Source organism: Nannobrachium achirus (assembly GCF_963921795.1).
Source record: "Nannobrachium achirus genome assembly, chromosome: 18".
NCBI classification, from domain to species: Eukaryota; Metazoa; Chordata; class Actinopteri; order Myctophiformes; family Myctophidae; genus Nannobrachium; species Nannobrachium achirus.
Window position 1 is genome coordinate 17,996,954 of NC_137825.1, and position 19,297 is coordinate 18,016,250.

A 19,297-nucleotide genomic window follows, 5' to 3' on the forward strand; every position below is an offset into this window, starting at 1 on the left:
ATAAATAATAATAATAGTAATAATAATAATAAATAAATAAAAGCAGTTTCACAAAGAAAAATGTTAGTGGATTATATACAGTGGTGTAAAGTAACTATAAGTACATTTACTTAAGTACTGTACTTCAGTACAGTTTTGAGGTATTAGTAGGCTACTTTAGTTCATTTATTCGTTAGAACAGGCAACAGGTAGGTAGGCTGTTATTGAGCTTGGTCTATTATTGTTATCTCCTGCTGCTTGTGTCAACTTGCCACTGTGTGAACTGTACCGTGAGACAGTGCTTCTGAATGATGATGTCAGCTACAGTACATACCTGGCTGCAGGGCAAACTGGCGCTGATCCGGGTCTATGTGTAGAGCGGATACGGAAACGGTGCGTTCCATGTTTGTGTGTGTAATGTGTACCGGATACAGTAGGCGGATCGGATTCTAGACAGGATCAGATATTTATAAACATAACTCCTGGTGGTGACGCGAGGTTACTGTACCTGCAGGCAGGGGAAGACGGTTTGACACATCATGACTCACAAAGTTATACAGAGTACAGACTGAACTGAACCAACCACACCTCTTAATGGATGAGTAAAATGGGGACACGTACGTCAATGAATCTGATGATGATGATGATGATGATGATGATGATGATGATTATCAACTAAATCTTCTCACTAAAGACTAAAACATCAGATCTGACAACAACAGTCGTCGGTGTGTCCGCGTGGCTTCGTGTAACGTCAGCTGCAGCAGCATCATTGGTTTTGGGACGGGACAGCAGCATGGGGACGGCGTATTCAGAGGTACGATGATTGATCGATCCACTTTAAATGACAACAGAAAGTCGTGACTCGTGGCGTGTGTGTGTGTGTGTGTGTGTGTCGTGTGTGTGTGTGTGTGTGTGTGTGTGTGTGTGTGTGTGTGTGTGTGTGTGTCGCAACGATCATGCGCGCAGCGAGAGAGAGAGAGAGTCAGAGAGAGAGAGAGGAGAGAGTCCAAATAGCCGTGTGTGTGTGTGTGTGTGTGTGTGTGTGTGTGTGTGCGTGCGTGCGTGCGTGTGTGTGTGTGTGTGTGTGTGTGTGCGTGCGTGCGTGCGTGCGTGCGTGCTTAGTAGTAGTAGTAGGCCTATAATCGTCATAAAAATAATAAACTGAGCTAAAAAAAATAATTTTATACAAATAAGCTCTCTTTCAAAATAAGCTACTATAAGTTACATTGTAAAGTAAACTGAAGCTACTTTGTAGGCTATAATGTGGGTTGGGAATGTGTTTAAGGACATGTTATAATTGAGTAACTGAATGAAACATACAGTAGTAAAGTGACTGTGTATAAAAGCTACAAATGGCTTGTTATGGGTGGAGAATTCAATCTTTGGTGTGATGTACAAAATGCTCTCAAACAGAGCATAGTGATTTTGGCAATATACCAGCTGGTGAACACATGAAAGCTGAGCTAATCATTAGTGAAGCTAATGTGAATCAAATCACTGCTTATAGATTGTAGAATTGAGAATAGTCTAGACTGGGGTGGAATTCAAATGTATTATTTTATTGTTCAATGAGTAAATGTTTTCGAAATGTAAATGGCAGTTGTGTGTCCCTTTAGTCTAAAGCCAGTGTTTTGGTCTTATATAAGTGGGTCACTTCCCTTTCCCTATAATATAGGTAGGGAAGACTAGTCATGACTCATGTCATGTGAATGATATTCACATGACCAGTCTTGTCTAGTGTGTATAAGGAAGCGACAGACAGTTGAATATTGAGGGTCTAATTTTGTCCTAAAAAAACAACAGTAATTTACACATCTGGGACATATCTCAGTCTTATTGATGATCTATGTCGTCTTATTCTCTTTACCCACCAAAAGTAGCGTGTTATCACAGAAGTTACCATTATATAGGCTACTTTAGTACAATGTTTCAGTTAAATGTAACGTCAACACTATCACTCAGATGATTTCTTCATGTTGGTATTTGGCAGCAGACTAAACTTGACTTTGAAGTGTGTTTCATACCAGCCTGGACTGGAATGTGGCAGAGGGAACATCTGCTCCTTGGCCCAAATTACATTTTCAGATGAAAATATTAAATATTTATTAGGTTGAAATATAGGACAAGTACGTGATGTGTAACCGAGCAGTGATTGCAGTAATGTGAGGTTTGTTAATTGTTTGTTTGTTTTGTCTGACACCTTAATTAAAACAATATGAATCATGTTTAAGCAGGCCTATGCTAGGTTTGAATAGCTTATCTCTCTCTTGCTCTCTCTCGGTGTGTGTGTGTGTGTGTGTGTGTGTGTGTGTGTGTGTGTGTGCGCGTGTGTGTGTGTGTGTGTGTGTGTGTGTGTGTGTGTATGTGTATATAACTTAAGGTGCGGCTGGCAGAACCTGTTCTTTATCATACAGTCAGAGTATACAGAATAACATTTCAATGGACACAACACAGCACTCATTATAGCCAAGAAGCCTTTCTTAAACTAAAGAGAAGGATATTTAAATTGTAGTTCCTCTACTGAATACTAAAATGGCAAATATTTGTTTGGATACCCAAATTCAGTTTCAGCTTAACCCAGCCGTTTGCTGCCCAAACCACAGGGTAGTGTGTGGGGGCGGGGCGTGAGCTTGTAGATCTGCTATTTTTGACCTAATAAGTTAGGGGGTTATAATCTCTCGAGACAGCCTCTAGAGACAGACCGAGTGGGCGTCCCCCTTTCTTTGACGACGGCTTACCAGATTGGTTAGGGGGTAATGCATTAAAACCGGGAAAGCATCTGTATCTTTTGCTTTGGCTATTCAAAAATAGCAGATATACAAGCTCAAAGCGTGTCACTTTGTGCCTGGCTTAAGTGTCTTGCTCAGGGACACTGTGACACATTGTTGAGGGCTGGAATCGTACCCGGGACCTCTGTGACCTCCGGACTCCCAGGATGGATGCATTTATAAAACGCCTGCATCCAAAGCACTTTACAACAATGTGCATTCACTTCACACACCGTGGCAGAGGAAACCATGCAAATTCATCCAACCTGCTCTTCAGGAGCGGTCAGTCAGTGACAGTGTATGTCTTGCTGAAGGACACCTGGAGGGGGAGCCAGGGAACGCTTCTACCACCTGACCTGAGCCACTGCCTGCCCCGGGCTTAAATCTCCAGGGACTGCTCCCGTTGGGTCGACTGAGGTTAGGGTTAGGGTTAGGTTTAGGTGGTCGGATCAAAGGGAGTTCGACAGGACATGTTACCAAATCCTCTCCTCTCTTGTAGCCTGCCTGTCGTTCAGCCTATGAAGGAGACCTGCGTCGTCTCCACCAGCTGTTGAAGAGCGACCCCAAAAGCATCAATGTTCAAGAGGCCAGCAACGGGGACACGCCCCTCATCGTAGCCTATCGCCGGGGGAACGTGAAGATGGTGCATTACCTGTTGGACAACAACGCGGACGTCTCCATAAGGAACAAGGTAGGCTTCTAACTGCTGTATCTAATGTACAATAGGCCCTATGCACAGCGGGGACTGCCCCATGGTTCAAATTCCTGTTGGTCCGAACAGGTTAAAAAGTGGTAACACCTGTGAAGGAAATAAGGGAAGAGGCCCACTTTCTTTCAATAATATAGCTGATGTGCATCTCTGCCAGACCGACACCTAGTGGGGACACACGTTGTGTTTAAAGGACAACTTTGTTTTTTTTACAACAAGGGTTCATATTTTAGCTTGTAATTAGAGAAAAGAAAAGATGAGTGTTAGAATGTTTTCATTTACTTCTTTCTATCCTTTTAGACACAAAGCCCCCTACATGCACTGCAAGGTTTCCTTACATGGTTAGGTGTGACTTATGGGGGCTAGTAGTGTTGCTAAAGAATTTGTCAGCTCATTGTGACTAAAAATACATATTTAGCCACTTGCACGCTTGCCCCCAACCACTGAAATCAAACTCACTCAGTTGGCTAAAACGATAGAAAGAAGTAAATTAAAACATTTTAACACTCGTCCTTTCTTTCCTCTAATTACAATCTAAAATATAAACGTGTCCTTTAACCCCCTGTCTGTGTGTGTGACTCTCTCTCTCCCTGTCTCTCAGAAACGGAGGACAGTCCTTCACTATGCTGCTAAGAGAACCTTCTCCTTCCTGGACTACCTGATGATCATCATTCTGATGCCAATCCTCCTGATAGGCTTCTTCATCATGGTACTCTACTACTGTACTGTCTGGAACCGGATAGAATAGGACAGAGGATAAAAACAGATTATATCAGAACACAATATAATGAGCTTATAACAAAACAGGGCATAATAACAGAGTAGTGTGTGTGTGTGTGTGTGTGTGTGTGCGTGCGTGCGTGCGTGCGTGCGTGCATGTGTTTGTATTTAGTACCATTTGGGGACAAAAAAAACATGTTAGCAGTGTCACATTCAGGGGACCTCCTACTTTGTGGGGACAAAATAGTAGGTCCCCACAAGGTTTAGGTTTAGGGTAAGGCCACAGAAAATGAATGGAAGTCTATGTAATGTCCCCAAATGGTACTAAATACATAACTGTGTGTGTGTGTGTGTGTGTGTGTGTGTGTGTGTGTGTGTGTGTGTGTGTGTGTGTGTGTGTGTGTGTGTGTGTGTGTGTGTGTGTGTGTGTGCATGTGTGCGCATGTGTGCGTGCGTGCGTGTGCGTAGGAGGAGAAGCAGAGGAAGAACGTGACTCTGTTGAAGCTGGTGTTGAGTTCTGAGGTGGACGTCAACGCTGTCGACTACGTAAGACTACCTGAACCGTCATGTTTATCACACAACCTTCTATCTCAGGAGTCTTCAACTGGTGGTCCAGGGATCACTGGTGGTCTGTGAAGGAATTGCATGTGGTCCCTGCTTCAACGTTTTCAGGCCAAGGACCCCTTAGTCGAGCGAGAGATGAAGCAGGGTTCCCCCATAACCCATACAGTAGATACCATATAGTTTAGTTTCATTATTTGACAGCACAATCATCAGTGTATTTTGGGTTCATCTAAATTTGTTTCCAGATATTTAACCACTTGAACCGTCAATACTTGAACTTAAACTTGACCTTTCACTCTGTACTTAGTATGCTCTTTTTCCCTCTACACCAAACCTCTTTGCCGAAAATAGCCGATCTACAAGCTTGTAGCAGAATGTGGAGGCTAGGGTTCAAGTGGTTAATAGAAAAGGAGAAAAAAAGCTTCTATGACACAAAGATTTGGAGGACCCCCTGTAGTAACTCTGTTGAAGAGCCCTGAGCCCTTAGAAACATAGTCGACGTGAAGACTTGTCTTTTATTTGTATTAAATGATGTTCCACTATAGTTGAGAAACTATATGACCTGGTGACCTATGATGACACATCAATGTTGTAATTTACTTGGAAGTTTGGGGTGAAGAAATTCCACAGAAAAAGGGAGTTTGAATCTCAAGGAGGGGAAGTGTACCAGATTTCCTGCTTGAGTCAACGTTATTAGGAAATATGTATTGCATGTGTGATCATGGTGTGATCTGCGCTCACACAATCAGTATATCAGTTAACATGAGTTTACCACTATGGGTACCAAAAAATTAAATAAAGTAATCTTAGCCCACTAAGATCCCACCCAACACAACAGTGGTCCCCAGGTTGATTCTAGTCAGGGTGGGGGTCCCTGGTTCACAATTAGTTGAAAACCCCTGTTCTAAAAAGCGGTTCCCAAACATATACAAGCCAAGGTACATCTGCTATATTTGAATAGCCAACATATAAATGGATAAAGTATTTAAAATGATTAGGATGCTACAGAGCCCCTGGAGTCCTGTCAAAATGATTACATAATCGTCTAATCGTAATTATTTGTCATAACTGCAACTATTTTTTAATGATCGTCATAATCGTTTCCATGTTGAAAAAGGTTCATATATTTTCAAAAATAGTGGAAATAGCAGACCTACAAGCTGCTATTTCTAGATCGACTATTAACACTATCAATGTTCTTAAGTATAAAGTTGTCAAACATGTCAATCATTTCTTTGTATATTTATGTATCATATCTGCCATGTGCAACTTCAAAGCCTAAAAGCCCAAACAGAAATGTAATTGTCAACAACAAAAAACTGTTCAATCATCAATCGCAATTATTTGAGTGACAATTAATTGTCATGTAAGATGACATGATCGTGACAACCCTACCACTGATGTATTGTCAGTATATATGCAATCTCTCGAGACAAGAGTCAATGATGGCTACGCCAATGAGAGACAGACCGAGTGGGCTTCCCCCTTTCTTTGACGACGGCTTGCCAGATTGGTATATATGTGAATGGATACAGTAAATGTGCTGTGTGTGTTGTTGCAGAAAGGTAACACCGCCCTCCACTATGTGTGCCAGAGGAAGAGTGAACGACTGCTTCCTCTTCTGCTGGAGAAGAGCCCTGACACGGACATCAAAAACAACGTACGTACTGTGGTGTACACACAACGTTCAACATAACTATACAGCAGGGGTCTTCAACGTTTTCAGGCCAAGGACCCCTTAGTTGAGAAAGAGATGGAACCCCCAACAACCTTTTCGTAGATTCCATATATATATAGTTTTGTTTGACAGTACAATCATCAGTGTATTTTGGATTCATGTCAATTAGTGTTTTCAGATATTTAACCAATGCTCTTTTTCCCCTCTACACCAAACCTCTTTGCCAAAAATAGCTGATCTACAAGCTCACAACACCTCGCGCTCCGAGGTGTTGTGAGCTTGTAGATATGCTATTAGATATGCTTGTAGATCTGCTATTTTTGGCTAAAGTTCTCTCAGAATATGGACGCTAGGGTTCAAGTGGTTATTATAAAAAAGGAGAAAAAAACGCTTCTATCACAGAAGATATGGAGGACCCCCTGTAGTAAGTCTGAGGACCTCTAGGGGTCCCGGACCCCCTGTTGAAGACCCCTGCTATACAGCACAAAGTCATAATAAGCACACAATAACTATCCACTTACTTGTTGTACATCATGTCTAGAAAAGGTTGCTACAGTAACAACAGCGTAATGTTACAGTCCTCTACTCGCCATTGTAGCACTGTAGACTAAAGAGTGATTGATTAAGTTCACAGAGGAAAAATACAGGACAGTACAGTTCAGATACAAGGTTTAGTAATAGGATTTAAACCACAAAAAAAGCACAATGGCTTGTTTACATTGGGGTCCTTTTTGTACTCAATTCATAAAAAGATGAAACGCTTGTCGCTGTCCAGTGTTTCATAGTAGTGTGTGATTATCTGTGATAGTTTAAATTCATTTGAAGTAACGTGTGAAATAACGTTAGTTTGAGTGTGGTGCTTCTTGAGTTGTTCTGGAGTGCCTGTGTGTGACCTTTGGCTTCCCACACACCTGCAGGCACAAAGTCTAGTCTAGTGCGTGTGGGGGGAGCGGGGGGCAGAGACAGCACAATGCATTGCGGATGGAAGTCTAGTGGTTTGAAGTCTAGTGCGAGTCCTGTGGTTGCACAGAGCACCATCCAACAAGCACACAACACGCACTAGACTTCAAACCACTAGACTTCCATCCGCAATGCATTGTGCTGTCTCTGCCCCACGCCTCCCCCACACAACTCTCACTCAACTTGTGCGTTCCAGTCTGAGTGCAGCCTTTGAATCCTAACATAATAGAATAATGTATTGTTTGAAGTGCCTTTCAAGAGAGACCCAACTACACTAGTATATGACCAAGTTTAAAACTAAACTATATAACCCTATTATTAGCTTATAGTGCCACCCAGTGGTCAAACAAGATACATGCATGTGCTGTCCACCAAAACTGTGCTATCAAGGGTGTAGCTTGGGGAAGACTGTGTTTAGCACTCAGTCACAGAACTATTAATATTATGTTATGCAACATGGCATCTGTCCTGTCTCTGTCTTACTTCTAGTGTGGGGAGACAGCACTGGATGTGGCCACCAGGCTGAAGTTTCACAAGATCGTCTACATGCTGAGAAAGACACACTGACACAGACGGACGGACGGGTGGACAGCGGACGTGTAGATTGACTGATTTACAAAAATGACAGACAGGTAGACAGACAGATGTTGAGATGCAATAACTGACAGGCAGACAGATATAAACAGACAGACAGGTCTGTAGTGTCTATGTGAAGACACAGAGTGAATTCCAACACTAATAACCTTTAAGGCCATCTTAAACAATACACTTTCAAGTGTATATATTTATACATTTCTTATACATGTTCTCCTTTGATGTTGAGTAATGTGTTGCAAATGCTTTTTTGTACATTTTGTTGATAGTTTTGAAGGTTATTCTATAGAAAGACGCTTCATTGTGTGATTTGATTGTTATGACGTCCCCTGCTAAAATAAGAATAAAAACTCAGTTCAAGGTTTTTGACATTGCGTGCCCTAATGCTCGCGATATGTTTTTACGTGGTCCCTTGAACAGACAGCAGTAAAACCTGACTTCATGATGTCCACCATATGATTTGACCATTTATGTGAAAGTCTGTGAATGTCAGTACCTGTCAGTCCATGTCCCTTTCATGCCCATGTATGGAGAACACTGATGGCATCAGTAGGACTTAAGGCCTGTCCATCAAATGCCATTTAAAAAGTGCACAAATATAGCATACATTAACACACCAAATGAAGGCAAAATGAACGGTGTCGAAACAGCGCCACCCATAGGATGGAGTACCGACTGGAGGACCGACAATAAACAATGAATTTGAGCACAACTGCGAGTCTGCGACAAGCTTCTAACGTGAACCCTGTCGCGTGATTTATGGATCCCACTGGGAAAGATGGATAACCACGCCCCGGACTCATTTTTGAAGCTTGTGATTGGCTGAACCGGACGTAGGGAGCGCTCCGTTGTAGTCACTTAGACCGCGTGAGGTGCACCAAAACCCAATTATCATGGCGTTTATCGTGCGCTTGCCCAGGCCTTATGGCCTGGGCATAAATATAACGATTGCATTCACCACGGCTTCGTAACTGCGGCGCTCGGGCGCGAAGAGCAGGACCAAGGTCCGCTGGCCTTCGCGCCGCTTGCAATGTCGTGGACAATAACTGAAAACGAGCGCTCTATGCCGTTTCCATCCATCTTTCCCAGTGGGATCCATAATCACGCAACACTGTCACGGTCAGTCTCTCTCTCTCACACTCACACACACACACAACACGCGTATGAAATACATTATTAGTTATGGTTTGCAGGCGACCAGACTGCACCTCTTGGCAGAGTCAGCATCACCGCGGTCTGTTGGAGCTCGAACTTGACCGCAAAAGCCCAGTCAATTTGGGGATTTACTCAAAAGTCCAGCTAGTCTATTTTGTTTTTCTGTATATTTGTTTTTGACATCCACTTGCCTGCCGTCTAACATACTGTAGTTCCGATCTGGCGGAGGACAAACAGCAGGTGAACCGAGGTAAAATGATGACAGTCGCTCACGGGACTGCTGGACTGGTCTACACTAAGCCAAGTTAAGCAACGGCACCCTCGTGTGGGCTGGCAAGACATTAACTCAGCATTACATTCACTGAAAACAACCCAATGATAAAAAACAAACACAGAATTATCAATTAATTGTAATTGTTTAATTGAATCATTTCTTAACAGCAATTAATCAATTTTCGATTAATTGTTAACATCCCTAGTTTGAAAGTTAGATTCATTAGTTACAAAGCCGTACAAACGGTACAAGTGAATCGTCATTCTAAACAAATACAAGAACACTCCGAAACACACTTGCCCTGGGTCAAATCCAATTTTGGGATTTACTCAAAAGTCCAGCTTGTCTATTTAGGTTTTGTTAATATTATTTTCGTTTTTGACATCAACTTGCCTGCCCTCTAAACATACAGTAGCCCTAGTTGCAAACAGAGCAGCGACAGTCTCACACTGCACCTCAGTGAGTTTACAGTGCTGATCAACAACACGTACATGGAATTAATAACATGTATATCAAGTTTACTTTAAACATATCCAGATCAAGTAAAAAAATGTTCTGTGATTTCTTTAAAAGGTACAGCAATGCAAAAGATTATTTAAAAAAAACTGTTAAAACACCATTGACATCAATGTAAACAAAATGTGATATTTAGGGATTCATGAAAGACAATACAATGTGTGGAATCATGGAGTAGAATAAAAACATTCAGTTTAAGGATATACCGGTAATTAAAAGATGTTTTGATATACAACATGACAGCAATATAAGAGTGAACACTCAGAAAGTAATCTCAGAGGTTAAGAGGTCAGAGGTTTTAAGCAATGACATTCAAGAGTGTAATGTTTTCAGTGTCATTCACACTAAAGAGTGATATACCCTCTCCTTGTCCTTTGAGAACTCTGACATCATTTAAATCTTTGTGTGTTTGAAACAAAGACGTTTAAATGTTCACATCATCTAGGAGGGTTTAGTTAACGTACACAGCACACAGTATATGTTTTGGTTATGTGCATTGCTGAGTCACCAAAACACGTTTTGTGAAGAGGTATTTATTGGTCAACTAGTTGTAGACACTGTTTTAATCGGCACTATGGTTATTGAAAAATGTCCACTGGACGGACGCATGTTGTAGCAATGTTAATTCAAATTGTAATGACCTCAGCTATAGCCCAGGTGTTCCCAAACCTTTTCAAGTTGAGACCCCTGGTACATGACATTAATGACTCACTCGCGCCCTTTCTCAACCGCCTTGCGTATCTGCTAGACGCTTCTCAACCACTGAAGCACTTTTTTTGATACAGTACATCATTTCTGAAAACCGTATTAGTAGGAAAGGTAATATTTTGTTGTTGATAATGATATGCAACACAGAAGTTGTTCCAAAACCTATGTTTGGGAAACACTGAAACTGGTATCGATTTGTTCAGAGGACAACATCCACCTTGGAACTCAGCCTCCATTACGATCTGAACTACATTCATGTTAATGTCACTATCTGTCCACAGACAGACTGTATGAACACCACACACACACACACACACACACACACACACACACACACACACACACACACACACACACACACACACACAGTGGTGGAAAAAGTACTCACATTCTTTACTTAAGTAAAAGTATCAATACTGTAATGTAGATGTACTCTGTTACAAGTAAAAGTCCAGAATTCTAAATGTACTAATAAAAGTATGAAAGTGTTGGCATCAAAAAGAAGTACTAAGTAGCTGATCTACAAGCGATGCAACACGTTCTGAGCTTGTAGATCAGCTATTTTCAAACAGTCTAGGTATAAGATAGGGCTAAAGTGGTTGATGTATTTTTTTTATAATATTACAATTTATATCTGAAAAGTAACTAGTAACTAAAGTTCTCAAATAAACGTAGTGGAGTAAAAGTACAATGTTTGGATCCAAGATGTAGTGGAGTCGAAGTAAAATTATTGGAAATACTCAAGTAAAGTACAAACAACTCAAAAGTGTACTTAAGTACAGTACTTAAGTAAATGTACTTTGTTACTTTACACCACTGCACACACACACACACACACACACACACACACACACACACACACACACACACACACACACACACACACACACACACACTCACTCACTCCAGCTAAAACGTTTAAAACCTTATATAATAAAATCTTAGTGGTTATACACTACAGTGCGTACAAACATAAGTAAACAGACACACACACACTATATGACACAGTGTTGTGTGTCTATGTGTGTGCGCTCAACAGTCTCAGTATATCGGAGAACATCTGCTTAGGAGCGTCCATGCCCCAGATGAAGTCCAGATGCTCCCAGTGCTCAATGTGCTTGTGGAACACCAGGTTGGACACCTAAACACACACACACACACACACACACACACACACACACACACACACACACACACACACACACACACACACACACACACACACACACACAACCATACAATGTAAACCTATCCACTCATCTGAGACATCAAATTAACTTTTTTATTTCGCCTACCTTGAATCTAATTCCTGCAAACGCAACTGATTTGAGAGATAATGTCTTGATAATGTTTGTTACGAGGTGATATTTGTGTCTGACCTGAGTGAGCAGCACGGCAATGTCCTTCGGGTCCGCCAGTGAATCGTGCCCCCCGGAAAACAGCACGGTGGGAACCTTCATGTCCTTAACGTTGTACTGGGGAGGAGTGGACTGGGTGACACAGAGACAGAGAGATAGAGGTGGGGTGGGGCAAGGACAAAGGGAGACAAGGAATGAGGGAGGAGAGAGAAATGGGACAGCAAGAAACAGACAAGAACAATTTAACACAGTTTTTTTGGTAGTAAAAATGGTTTATCCTAATTATACCAGTAAGACGCCTAAAGGGCGAGGTCACGCCATTTGTCTTGGCCATCTGTCTTGGCCATATATGGATTCTGTTAGTGTGGTTCTTCTAACAGGGCATCATCTGGGAATACCCATAAAAGGAACACAATCCCTTTTATGCCCATATATGGAGACAGACATAGAAAGGTAGGCGCCTCCTTCGGCTAGGGGGCGTATGCATTGAGCAACTAAGGGAATCTTCATCGCTTCCGTGTTCATTGCTTCCGCGTGCGTCACACATACGGAAGTCGGTAAGCCAATCAGAGGCAGGTGGGGGCTGGTCTTTACGTATGCAGCCTGTAAGAACAGCTGAGCAGCGCAACATCGGAACTGGCTCTGTTGAATTGAATTGTGGTCCTTGGATAAGTCCCGGAAAAGACATGCTGTGATTGGCCAGTAGTCACTTTGACTGACAGCTTTCCCTTCGTTTTTCCAGGAAGTCCGGACTAGAACTTTTGCACATCACTCCAATTAACTGCAGAGGCGAACAAGGCATCTAGCTCTTTATATCTGCGTATGGAGATCCTTGCTGTGAGTATCTGACATCACTGTGATGTCACAGTGTCAGGCGTTACAGAGATAAGGTCAAGCTGTGATGGTTCACATACCAAACTGCGACATACGGTCGCAACAATACATTTCAGATTTGAAAAATCTATATACTCTCTCTTCTGAAAACGATGGAGAGCACGATTCTGATGAAGCTGATTTTACCTGGTTGTAGTGAGCCATGTTGCCTTTTGCTCCGTAGTCGTAGCCCATCAGTTTACCACCGTGTACCGCCTGAAAACACACACACACACACACACACACACACACACACACACACACACGCGTTCAACTCACTGAACTTCATCTAAACACATTAACATAAACAGGCAATTTTTAACAGGTCTGGAATGTGTATAAGAGTTAAAAAATAAAAGGCAAATACTGTACAACCAACAAGAAAAATGATAGCTTGTGTGTGTGTGTGTGTGCGTGCGTGTGTGTGTGTGTGTGTGTGTGTGTGTGTGTGTGTGTGTGTGTGTGTGTGTGTGTGTGTGTGTGTGTGTGTGTGTGTGTGTGTGTGTGTGTTTGAGTGCGTGCGTGCGTGCCGTGCGTGCGTGCTAGGGCATTAGCGAAAGAATCGACAAGTCGACTGAGTCGACTTCATTACACAAGTCGACTCCCACCAGAGAAAGTCGAAGTTGGAAAAAAAAAAAACGTTGTATTTTTTTCTATCATTATTTTTGCTCCATGAGTGCATCTGTACAGCATTTAAACAGTAGGATGGCTTATTGTCAAGAACGGAATGATCCAATATTACAGTACTACATTACATTTGGTATAACATGGTATAACATGCTCACATTGTGAGCATGTAGATCGGCTATTTTCACAATTTCTGCCTCTATTTGACAATTTGGACAATGTTTAATTTGTCATTTTAGAGTAAAGGTCCTTAAATTGGCACTTTAGAAATGTGAAGATACCCTCTATACTTAAACTTTATGTTGGTTTGTTTACAGTTGAGTGAGAAAACAATGTTGCACATTAAGTCAATCATCTGGTGACACCCCCCCCCCCCAACTCAACCTTTTACTGAGTCGACTTGCAAAAATCACAAGTCGTTAATGCCCTAGTGCGTGCGTGTGCGTTACCTGCGCCCAATGGACCATGTTCTGTACTGAGGTGCCAGCAGGACAGTGTGTGGTGTACACTGGAGTACGAGTCTGGAGAGAGACAGTAAAAACAATATTAACAGCAATACTACTTATTAAGAACTGATTCTACAAATGCCTTGTAAATCATAACTCTCAAACGTTTTCATGTCAAGGAACCCCCAAATTGACATTTGGCTGCAGAAACTCCCATCTGAACATGTATTGTGCCCCAGAACAAAGAGAAGATTTGTGTAAAAAAAAAAAGAAAATCTAAATTATAAATAAAAATATACAGCTAAAATCTTCTATATCCCAAGAGCTTTTGAAAAAAGCATTCAGTATTATGGAATGTGATCCACTTCAATAGGGATTAAATGTTTTGAACCAGAGGCGTCAATTGGGCTGGCTACAGGGGGAAAAATCATCATGCCTGTTGCCAAGTTATGGCAACATGACACATATCTAAGGCGCGAGTGCAAGACACCAGTGATGTTGCCATACCATAGCTTTCGCTGAACTGACGCCACCGTTTTGAACACTTGGTCCCCTCCCCGGTTGAATGCTGTTTGTGCTCACTCACCATGTTGAGGTTGGCCTCATCGAAGCCACAGAGCAGGAAGAAGATGTTTCCACACAGCTCACTGAGCAGCTCCTTGCTGCAGAAATGCTCCGCGAACCACTTGATCATGTCACTCTGAGGCAGGAAGTCCCGCCTACCAAACAGGTCCTGTTATGGAAACAACAGAGCAGTGTAAGCAGAGTGGCGACACGCTTTGATCTTGCCGCAAACCGGAAGTGGCTTCGCATGGAGCCTGTTCTCATTCTTAGCGAGCCTCTGCTGCTCTACAGCCCCGTCCGCCCCCATTATAACCGAGGCATTTTCACTCGCTGGTAAGTAGACTAAATCATGTCTTTTTCCCACTTTTAACTCATTCACGGGCCTCTCCAAGGTACACAACATTATTAAAAGGGGTAAAAAGACGTGATTTAGTCTACTTACCAGCGAGTGAAAATGCCTCGGTTATAATGGGGGCGGACGGGGCTGAAGAGCAGCAAAGGCTCGCTAAGAATGAGAACAGGTTCCAGTAAGCTAGGCTAAGCTAGCTTTCCACCTTGCTTTCCACGCTTTACAATGGGAGTCGACGTAAGTATCATAACTCTCTCTTTCTAGGGGTCTGGGAAACAACCGGTCTGTCAGCAAATCAGAACACCAATTAGTAGTAAGTTATCAATGATAATAAAGCTTTCAGAGTGCCCATTGTACCAGTCAGTCTGTCTGTCTGTCTGTCTGTGTCCCTTTTATGCCTATCTCTTTATCCGTTTGCCCGTGTCTCTTATAAGTCCATATACAATTTACAATTTAATATCTAAGATACGCGACTTCAGACAGACAGAGATTTTGCACATTTATAGTATTTATAGTAAGATTAAATAGCTTGGGTTACTGTACCCACAAGGATGTCAGGTGGAGTTTCTATCCATACAAGGAAGGAGGCAAGGTGTGGAGGCATGTTCGCCAGCAGCAAACGGCTGCTGGCGAACAGACCTAAGACTGAGCCGTTAGGAGGGTGCCGTATTAAATGCCGTATTAAATGGTTTCCTGTGGAAATAAGCTTAGTCTTAGTCTTGTCATGGATCTCCTTTTAGTAGACCTTGTACCAGTGAACTGTACCGTCATGAAACTGTACCTTTTCCTATGCAAACTTCTAATAAAGTCTTCAATCAATCAATCAAAACCACCCTGTTGAGGGAATGAGGTGTGATTGGTGTGTAGCGTGGCTGATTGAAAGCAGTCAGCGCGGCAGACTGACAGCTGATTACAGCTGAGCGTATGGGACTTCCGTGCACTGCATGACTTAACGCTAAGCTTCATTTTAAGGATATGTCAGGTGGAGTTCTTACCCATATAAGGAAGTCAGGCAGGACAGACAGTTTGGTCATTGGACTGGAGGTGAAGGCCACTGTTGCCACGGGAGCCAGAGCGAAGAATAACTTGATCTTACTGGCCAACTCTGGCATGCTGGAGAAGGCTATGAAAGCTGGACACCCGCACACACACACACACACACAAACACGCACGCACGCACGCACGCACACACACACACACACACACACACACACACCACACACAACGTGTACACTAGATCACAAACTTTTCAGGCCACAACCCCCCAAAATAATCATATATTTGAACTAGGGACCTCCCACCCTGACAAGCACTTGGAATTGTATAGGCATTACATTTAGTTTGACTGATTTAGTTCCACAGAGAAATATTGAGAAACTCTGCAGATACCCTTTCTGTATAGGCTACACTTATACTGTATACACTTATACAGTATGTTGGGTTGCTTACTGTTGAGTGAGAAAACAGTGGTGCACATTAAGCTACCGTAATCATTTGCGGGCCCCCAGTTTGGGAACCACTGCAAGCATTGCTAATGTGTGCCTTTATTCAGGAGTTCAGGACTCTTGGGGAGCTTTTACTTACATTGGCGCCACCCAGTGGAACAGCCTGAACACTGCAACCAAACTGACTTAAAACTTGACAACTTTCAAACAGCGTGTGTGTGGGAGAGAGTGTGTGTGTGTGTGTGTGTGTGTGTGTGTGTGTGTGTGTGTGTGTGTGTGTGTGTGTGTGTGTGTGTGTGTGTGTGTGCGCGCGCGTGCGTGCGTACGCGTGTGTGTGTGTATGTGTGTGTGTGTACCTATGGTGGTTCCCTGTGAGTGTCCTATATAGTAGATCTGCTCCTGGCCTGTAGTCTTCAGGATGTGGTCCACCACTGCTGGAAGGTCCTTTTGAGCCATCTCATCATAACTACACACACATGCGCGCGCACACACACACACACACACACACACACACACACACACACACACACACACACACACACACACACACACACACATATAATAGCCGATCTACAAGCTCACCCCCCGTTTATTTGCCGGGTTGCCGACCGTTGACCGGATCTGTACGTGGAATTGATGTGTGGAGTGGATCAAAGTTTCTCTGTCTGGTGGACATATTTTAACTAAGTGAGGGCAAAAAAGCCGATTTTACACAGAAGGTTGCATTCTGAGAGGCTTCACATCGCAGAGAATAGGCCTTCTGAACCACAACACTGGCTTCGAGTAGCTAAACTATATCCTTTAGTTTTACTACAGTTTAGATTCTGGCAGACATCAAAACCCTGGTCAATGAGGAAATACCTGTACATAGTCTGTGGCATAGCATTAGACAACAACCCTATGGACCAGAGCTAGAGAAGAAAGAAATATGCCGGGCATGAACAGGTTATTTTTTGTGCTTTATGGTAGTTCTCAGCCTGTGGATCTGATGAGGATGTTGCCAGTGGACCCCCTAAATAATTGGCAGAACACTAACACAATCGATTGATCGACCATTAAAATAAAAATGTTCATAAAATGCATGCAGCCCACAGAGATTTTCAAGTGTGGTTGAGAATCACTGCTATATCGTCTCTGTTCGAAAACGTCATATGTCCAAAACTGTTACTTTTCACGACTAAAATGCAAAAGTAGCAGATCTACAAGCTCAAAACACGTTGCTGTTTCTAGCTTGTGGATCTGCTACTTTGGATGCTTTTGGGTGACGGTGAAGAAAAACAACGATATAGTAGTACCTCAACCTGTGTGTGCGTATGGTTCATGTGGGTTAAGGTTTACCTGAACTTCCAGAAGTCCTCTTCCTGAGGCGTGAGCGTGGTGTGTTTCCTGGACCAGGTGTTCCCTCGGCTGTTGCCCAGCCACACGTCATAGCCAGCTTCCGCCAGCACGTAGGCCAGGCTGCTGTTAGGAGGGTTGGTCACCCAGTTACTGCCTGCCGCCAGGAGGCCATGCTGGAGGAGGACCGCTGGCTTAGGACCTGCAGGACACAACGTAATGTCATCAGTTGATGCTTAGGACCTGGAGGACACAACGTAATGTCATCAGTTGATGCTTAGGACCTGGAGGACACAACGTAATGTCATCAGTTGATGCTTAGGACCTGGAGGACACAACGTAATGTCATCAGTTGATGCTTAGGACCTGCAGGACACAACGTAATGTCATCAGTTGATGCTTAGGACCTGGAGGACACAACGTAATGTCATCAGTTGATGCTTAGGACCTGGAGGACACAACGTAATGTCATCAGTTGATGCTTAGGACCTGCAGGACACAACGTAATGTCATCAGTTGATGCTTAGGACCTGCAGGACACAACGTAATGTCATCAGTTGATGCTTAGGACCTGCAGGACACAACGTAATGTCATCATCAATGTCCCATCCTCTGTCTCTCTTCATCTCTCTCTCTCTCCACTCAACACCAGTCTCTATACCAGTGGTTCCCAAACATTTTAGCTCGAGGCTCAAAAAAGAAATTCTCCCCAGCACCCAAACTCACAATATGTTGCATGGCGATGCTTTGTGAGCTTGTAGATTTTTTCACTACATCATAAAAGTGTCTTTATTTGTTTATGGGGGGAAAAATGTTTTACTCTAACCCATGAAAATGTGTCCCAGACTCCCGACCCACTGTTTGGGAAGAGCTGATATGCGGTTAAATCCCGCTGTTTCTTTGTCTCTCTCTTTTTCTTGAAGTTGAAGTTTGTTCTCACATTCACAAAAAGGTTTAACTAATGGATCGTTTTGCGTTAAAAGCGGAACCGCTTTAAGTGTAAAACAACCTTGTCCACAGAGAACCTCTTTGGTTTCGGCAAGCTGCAAAGATATTCGATTTCTTTTGCGGCCTGCTTTAGGACATCAGCCCGACGTCCTAATTTCCCACATATGTCCCAATTTCCCACATATGTCCCAATGTCCCACATATGTCCCAATGTCCCACATATGTCCCAATGTCCCACATATGTCCCAATGTCCCAGATATGGTACCTTGTGTGGTGTCTTTGAGTCCGTGTGGTATTCTGTTGACTGACAGGATGTATCCGTCAGCTGTCACCACCTCATACTCCTCTGCTGGGTAACCCCACCGTCTGATGATCTCTGACTGGAACACACACACGCACACGCACACGCACATGCACACGCACACACACACACACACACACACACACACACACACACACACACACACACACACACACACACACACACAAGGTCAAGGTAAACTTTATTGTCCACAAGGGAAATTTGGCTTGGGCTTTCACCCCTGCTGCAGCCACACATAAAACATCAATGACAAAAGACATAATAGAAACACATACAGGGGGGACACAACATTAAACAGTGCACAGATAGTAGTTAATCTAATCTCACAATCAATGCTGTTTCAGAGCCTCTTTCAACATTTTAGTTGACGCCGGTACAAATGACTTTTTAAACCTAGTTCC

The 19,297-nt window shown here is 43.0% G+C and overlaps 2 protein-coding genes across 2 annotated transcripts in view; one reads left to right on the plus strand and one right to left on the minus strand.

Moving 5' to 3' along the window:
- The first annotated feature begins 512 nt into the window (after nt 1-512).
- On the plus strand, nt 513-8,339 carry ankrd22 (ankyrin repeat domain 22). The gene is made up of 6 exons (XM_080747637.1): nt 513-796; nt 3,250-3,441; nt 4,061-4,168; nt 4,648-4,725; nt 6,305-6,403; nt 7,871-8,339. The coding sequence occupies exons 1-6, from the start codon at nt 776-778 to the stop codon at nt 7,946-7,948; spliced, it is 576 nt and encodes a 191-aa protein (XP_080603763.1). The 5' UTR covers nt 513-775; the 3' UTR covers nt 7,949-8,339.
- A 1,205-nt stretch (nt 8,340-9,544) lies between these two features.
- The window catches only part of lipf (lipase, gastric), an 18,270-nt gene continuing 8,517 nt past the window's right edge, over nt 9,545-19,297 (minus strand). Inside the window, exons 3-11 of the mRNA XM_080748179.1 lie at nt 18,840-18,954; nt 17,629-17,827; nt 16,647-16,756; nt 15,841-15,977; nt 14,519-14,665; nt 13,936-14,007; nt 13,007-13,075; nt 12,008-12,118; nt 9,545-11,769 (exon numbers count right to left, since the gene is read on the minus strand). Of these exons, the coding sequence (XP_080604305.1) occupies nt 11,647-11,769; nt 12,008-12,118; nt 13,007-13,075; nt 13,936-14,007; nt 14,519-14,665; nt 15,841-15,977; nt 16,647-16,756; nt 17,629-17,827; nt 18,840-18,954 (1,083 nt within the window). The 3' untranslated portion in view covers nt 9,545-11,646. The remainder of the gene's footprint in view (nt 11,770-12,007; nt 12,119-13,006; nt 13,076-13,935; nt 14,008-14,518; nt 14,666-15,840; nt 15,978-16,646; nt 16,757-17,628; nt 17,828-18,839; nt 18,955-19,297) is intronic.

Coding starts and splice junctions, on each gene's coding strand:
- ankrd22 (XM_080747637.1), top strand. CDS start 776: ATGGGGACGGCGTATTCAGAG. Junction 4,169..4,647: donor TGATAGGCTTCTTCATCATG/GTACTCTACTAC, acceptor GCGTGTGCGTAG/GAGGAGAAGCAGAGGAAGAA. Junction 6,404..7,870: donor ACACGGACATCAAAAACAAC/GTACGTACTGTG, acceptor TCTTACTTCTAG/TGTGGGGAGACAGCACTGGA.